We start from the raw sequence: 6,758 nt of genomic DNA, 5'->3' as shown, positions 1-6,758 counted from the left end.
TAATCACAATATTTATGCAAACTACGGAGGGTAGATCTGACTTTCATTAGATGGGCTTTTCTGAAATATTCTTTATTTTGAATGGCTCGGACTTACTCAACCTTTGAAACATTCAATAGAGTAAAGCCTTGCATTTTCCAATCCACGAGTGGTTGCTCATAGCATTGAGACAATCACTATGAATAGTATCAATTCTGACCTTGGTTTCCTTTAGCATCCCCACAATTTTTCTGGAGCCTTAGTTGTTGTTTTTATAGCTTGGTCGACCGGTAGGGATTTGGTTGTCCTTCAGCTTATTTCCTTCATCTCGAGCCTTCCTCTTTTGATCGATGGTCAAATCATTATAGTTAGGCACTATAGTGGTTCGTAAGAGACTCCTCGGTAACAAATTGGATGTTGGCCATCTCTTAAAACTCAGAAAAAGACATTGGTTCGAGCAATTTCAAGTCGTATTTGAATCGCCCTTCTCTAATTCCTTGCTCCAGAGCAATCTATGCAATTAGAGGTTACAACTCCTTCACTTCCAGCATCTCCTCGTGGAATCGAGTGTTATAAGCTCGCAAGCTTTTTGCCTCTCTCTTTTATTTATAATAGAGTCTGAGACTTCTTCTTCAGCTTTTGCACTTTGGCAAAGTGTGCCACGAAGAGTTTCTTAAACTCAACGAAGGTTGGAATAACACCAACTGAAACATTGAGAAACCACCAAAGAGCTAACTTCTTAAGTGTTGTTAAGTGAAGTTGACATTTCGTCGCAACATTGATCTGCAACACGCCTATTGATGATTCAAAAGAAGCAACATGATCAGTTAGATCGTTCTTCCCCTTCCAAGGATCTATATGAGGAATCCTCAACTTCGGCAAGGGTACTGACTCCATGTTTTATCGAGTGAAAGCACTAACTGAATAGGAGCCTCGACTCGCGCTACCGTTGCCTTACCATCAATGTTGACCCTTGGGAATCTTCTTGCCCTTCGATCGCTCGATTGCTCATTCGACCGTTGAGTACTGGCGGATTCTCAGAGGGTAGTACTTAAGGGAAAGCTCCCTAAGACCACACCTCTAGAATCAGTGGTTGTTTATTCCTTTAAGTAATTATTTCTTAGAGGGCCTTAAATTGGCCCAGCATTTTCTCCTGCAACTCCTAAATTTGTTGCTTAATCTCTTGATGCACTGACTCACTTGTGAACTCCATCGGTGTTGCGTCTCTTTGTTGTGATTCTCCTTCTCAATGTGCTCCACTTCTAGTCAGCGACATGTCCACGCTCACCACACCACCTTTTAGGATGTTGAATTGAGTAGAGAGAGAGAATTTTCTCCTCGAGAGTTATAGTTGAGAGGAAGATAGAGTAGAGATAAAATGTTTTTGTCTTTCATTTATTTCATGTCCTCCTAAAGTTACAGAGAAAAGAGAGAACATATATTATAATAGCCCAAATAACTGAATCGATGTGTTTGTCGAATAATAATTATATTATTATACAAAGAAAATATAATGCCCATCAATCGTTGAATGTTTAGGTTTTGATTGGCCATCTCGATCGACCATATATATCAGATTGCTTCCTCCAAGGAGACCATCCGATCTATCAAACCTATCTGATCGCTTTCGGCTAGATGTCACTCAGTCACTAGGTTAATTGACCGATTTCGTTGTGTAATCGATAGATCAGACCACATCTTGCTCTTTGGCACAAGACTTCGATGGTCTAGGACTCCATTCCTAGTCGCTTGATCCCTTTGAGATTTGTGCTGTCATTTTTGTTGTATACAACCTATAAATTTCACAATTAATTATACTTTCCTCCTCGATAGAAAGTTAATCATACATATAACTCATCACTATTTTCCTTAAAAATAATATTTATCAGCTATATTATTACATAATATTACATATTAAATCCAATCTATGTAATTTTTAAAACTTATCTTGCATCCCTTATTGTTGGATATTACATTGCATATTAATCGTAATCAAGTATATAAGATATTCAAATTATAAAAAAAAGTGTACATTTCATAAATTAGAAAAGAAGGTATTTGTAACACTGATTATTTACAAGGAAGATAAAGTGTGAATCACTTATTCATTCATGTACATAATTCATAAATGTTGTAACATTGTAGTAACAAGCTTGTTTTCCGAGAGATCGACCAATGCATGGTTGTTGACATTTTTATTTACATTTTGATGAATTATTTTATGTTATTTAAATATTTTTAAATACTTCATTATAAAAACAACAAATAAATATTTCATGGATGGATTTGAAATTAAAACTTGTTTTAAAATAATCTTTAATGATGAAACTATTAAAAATATAATTTTTTTATTTATTAAAATAAAAGTATTTATTCATAAAATGTTTAATAGAAAATTATGTAACATGTTTAATCTTGCTCATAAGAAAATTTGTTTGAATTAATCCCATTCAAGAAATTGTTCGGCACAATTGAACTTGATTATGAATTGAATAGTTATTAAATAGTGTTGAAGAAGATTTTGGAACTTGCATCAAATTTTTACATGCCTCATGCTCAATCGGACTGCAAACGAACGAACATGAACTGAATAATACCAATCTCAACCAAATAGATTTAAAGCCTTATTATTTCATAAAAGAATTACATGAAGAAGTCCTTTGTAAATACATTTATTTTTTTTTAGATTATTTATTATTTTACTTTTTTTAAGATGAAATTGAAATAAATTTGATATTCTTATGTTATTATTATTATTTATACTTTTTATATGGACTGAGAATCCTTTCAAGTTCCGAATTCAAAATTGTTGTTTTGATCTCTAACGCCCCCTTATTTCTTCTTTCCTATGAACTCCAATCTCTTCTATCCTCCCTCTCCACTCCATCTCCCCTTTAATTTTTATGAAGAAATTCCTAAAAAAAAAAAGAAAAATTACCACCAACATCCTTATGACAATCGTTCGAGTCCAAGCCCCAACTAATATTAGAAATATCACCATCTTTTTGTACCCTTTAATTTTTATGAAGAAATTCCTAAAAAAAAAAGCAAAATTACCACCAACATCCTTACGACAATCGTTCGAGTCCAAGCCCTAACTAATATTGGAAATATCACCATCTTTTCGTAGACTTTCAAATTTTCCTCTTCTTTACACACTTTTTGTAAGATAGTCAAGATTAAGAAATAAAAATTTTAAAAAAATATATATATAATTTAAAAATATAGATAAAAGATTATCATCTTATTCAAATGCAAGAGCAAGGATTTCGCTGAACAAGATAAAATAGCAAGTAAAAACAGCACACACCATATCGGTAGCACTGCCAAACACAGTAATATGCCCGTATTACCTCAGCTTGGTTCGCCCTTATTCATGCAAGCAAGCAAGCATCCCCAAGCAGCGGATCTGGAGTACCCCCGAAATCTACGACATCCAATCGATAGGACGTTGCTTAGTATTCGGTACCATTTTTTACTTTCTTAATAAATTTCCTTATATTTTGCTATTTAACGTCTAGTCTTTTCTAAATTACAAAAAGGCCCCTAACCTAACAAACTTCTCTAAATCTCATGCCATCAACAAATTTACAAAAAACTTCATTCTTCCACTATAATTGCAACAATCAGCGGAGAAACAGAAAACAAAATAGAAAAAAAAAATCATGACAAAACTAGAGCAAATTATTCAAATTGAACTTCATTGGTAGCTTAATTCGATCCTTTTCTCTCCCCCCTGCTCAACTCCAAAGACCTATCGAGTCTTCCCACCACAGCCTTCTTGAAGCTGAACTCCTCCTCGGCCTTCCTCATTCTAACACTGCTCAGGCTCGGCCTCGAGTGCTCAATCACTATTTCGCTAAGCGGAAGACGTTTGCTCGAACCCAAGAGCTCTGGTCTCTGCTTTGGTGTGCTTTGGGACCTCACTTTCGCCTCAAAACATTGTGTGTTGCTCATGTAATTTGGACAATTGATAGAATTAATCAATCTCCTACGAAAGTCGCCTTCTGTTACCGCATACAAGTTCTTTGTAGGTGTGGATGGCGCGACGCAACGTGGCGTGTTGTGTGCTGTTGAGGAATACCGACATTTCTCGAATGATAATCGACAATCGGGCATCGGCATTCTTTTGATGGTAGGAAGAGGAGATGAGATGGAATTGGGGGAGATTTCATCAGAATGGTCAATTGTAAGATAACTTGATCTTCGAGATGATCTCGACTTTGGGCGGAGTGAGTCAACTTGAACGACCTTCGGGCTGCCATCAGAGGCACAAGTTTGGGTTTCGATCCCCACCGAGAGTTTGGGGTGGAGAAAAAAGGATGGTTCCTGAAAATAATCATATAGGTGAACAAGAGCATGTGGAACTTGGATTATTTAACAGAAATATAAATCATACCAGTGAGAGGCGTTGAATTTCTTCCTGATGAATTTTGTTTTCAGAGGAGAGAAAAGCCTTGTATTTTTGTGCTCTGATGGTTTCCTGGGCTTTGATTAGAGCCTGCATGCTGTGAAAAGTTGCTGCTGCTTGCTTTCTAACCAGATATCCTCTAACTAAAGCCTGGAGCTTAACAAGAGCTTTGAGAGCTCTCAGAGCTTTTTTTGCCTGCAAAAATAAGCAGTATTATTTATACAGAACAATTCATCGTTAACTACATGGCAATTTAATTTTCATCATATTGCAATCTATTTGCTAGAAAATAACTGTAAGAAAAGTAATAAATAATTATCTTCTGAATAGAAAGAACTGTCTACAGATAAAAAAAAAAAAAATCTGCCTTTGCCTGTAAAGAAAACAGAGGGCTAAAAATAGATAAGATTCCATTTACAACAGGATGGAGATGAAAAGATGCAATCAGTGGCTTCACTATTTGCAACAGCGCCAAGGAATAAGAAACACAGGAGCACAGACAACTAAAGATTTAATTTTCCACAAAAAAAATACTTTTTCAAGAATAATTATTTCAAAATCTTTGGACCATTGAAAAGAGATATTCAGCGAACATTTAATGTAAATAAAATGACAAATAAATACAAATTTTTTTTTCCAAAGTAGGATAATAATGCCAAAGAATGCATTAATATAGTAGCCTTAATGTAAAAATCAAATCTTGTCATGGATTTGAATTGGCATTTGAAAACTGGAATTTTGAAATTGAACTTACTAGATAACCTCTGAACACCCTTTGTATCTTGAGAGCAGCCAGCCATTCATGGAAACCCCCAAGCTTTGAGCACCGGCTATGGCTGGTGAGATGCACCACGGCAACGGCTGCCTGCGCAGCCATCCGCTGCTGCCGCGGTGGCGGCTGCCACTGCAATGGCCTGCTTGTTCTGCTCTTTCTCTGTCTCAGCATAAAATGATCTCAGCCATGCCACATTAGCCTGTGCGGGTTCACAGGAATCCCTCGGAGACTTGAAGCTCCACCTTCTTTTTACCCTTGTATCACTGGTAACCGCAATGGCTGCGCCATCCTTCTTACCGCCAAATAAATTCCTCAGCCATTTTGTAGCTCGGCCCATCTCAGAAGTGAAAGGAACTATAGGGATGAAACAGGAGAGGGAGGAGGAAAGTGAATCAGAACCTATCTGAGCAATTCAACCAATAGTGAAGTAAAAGAATCTTTTTTACCATATAAAACTTCAAAATGAAGCAAGCTAACCAAAATTAACAAAGGAAAGACGTAAAAGAGGGATCTTTTTGAAATCAAACCCGTTATCTCCTCGTGAAGAAGAGCAAAACAAGACAAAAGGGTTGTCCCGGGAAAGAAACAAGGATAAGAGGAATATAATAGGGTTCTAAACAGCTCCTTACCTGTGAGTTGTGACCCGTGAAAACACACGAAAGAAGGATAAAGAAAATGCTTCGAAAAGAGTTACAAATAGGAAACAGCTCATATTTCCAAATATTCCGCTCTTCTCTAAAAATTCAATAGAAGCGACAGAGAATGGGGTGAAATAAAAAGAAGAAAACTCAGAGCTTGGCAACGTTGGTATGTATGGAAGGAATGAAGAGGAGTGCTGCTGTTTTCAAAACCTTCACTTTCAAAAGTATATAAAAGAAAAAGAAATTCTTTGCATGGGAAAGACCAGGAAGGTGGAGAAAAAGACAGCATTTTTGTTCTCTTTTACTTGATCTCAAGAACCAACGCTCTGTGATGGTGGGATCCTTTTTTCATGGCGAATAAAGGAAAAACAGAGGATTTGATTATTGGGGAAATAGGAAAGGGGAAAGGTGCTTACGTTATTGTTCTTCTGCTTCTCCTTCCTCAGACTTCTTCTTCTCTGCGGCAATCTCTGCGGCTTCAAACAAATATAGGAGCGCGACAGGGCAGAAGCAAGGCGAAGGTGATGAAAGAGACGGAAGAGGAGCATTTTTTATGCTTTTATTAGGAGTATACGTTTTTTAAGTTCTGTTTTTATTACACTTTTCCCCATCTCAATTTCAAAATTAGAGCTTGGGGGAGAGCTACTTAGTGACGATTACATTTTTAATATAAATACAAATATAAATTTCGTCGTTTGGAGTCAATATATTTTAAAAATATCAAAACATATTAAATATATGAGATTAGCCATTAATCTCATCTAATTAGAGGCTTCTCTTATGTCTAATGACAAATAAATGCATGTTAAACTAATTTTTTTTTTTTATTTTACAGATCGGAAAGCACTGCTCTACTTCTAAGTCTTTTAGCTTTATTATTATTATTATTTAAGAGTTTTTTTTTTCAATACAAATAATATAGATTAAAATTTCTATTGATCAAAATCATGCT

General features: G+C 35.9%; 1 protein-coding gene across 1 annotated transcript; it reads right to left on the bottom strand.

Annotated features, from left to right (window-relative positions):
- Positions 1–3,497: 3,497 nt before the first annotated feature.
- Positions 3,498–6,353, bottom strand: LOC110034041 (protein IQ-DOMAIN 14-like). The gene is given in 5 exon segments (XM_020738274.1): positions 3,498–4,308; positions 4,379–4,585; positions 5,145–5,265; positions 5,267–5,519; positions 6,223–6,353. Coding segments are annotated over 4 exon segments (1,182 nt in total). The 5' UTR covers positions 5,503–5,519; positions 6,223–6,353; the 3' UTR covers positions 3,498–3,690.
- Between the last annotated feature and the right edge of the window lie 405 nt (positions 6,354–6,758).

The sequence above is a fragment of the Phalaenopsis equestris genome, unplaced genomic scaffold (assembly GCF_001263595.1).
Source record: "Phalaenopsis equestris unplaced genomic scaffold, ASM126359v1 Scaffold001334, whole genome shotgun sequence".
Taxonomy (NCBI): Eukaryota; Viridiplantae; Streptophyta; class Magnoliopsida; order Asparagales; family Orchidaceae; genus Phalaenopsis; species Phalaenopsis equestris.
This window is presented reverse-complemented; position numbering and strand designations above follow the sequence as displayed.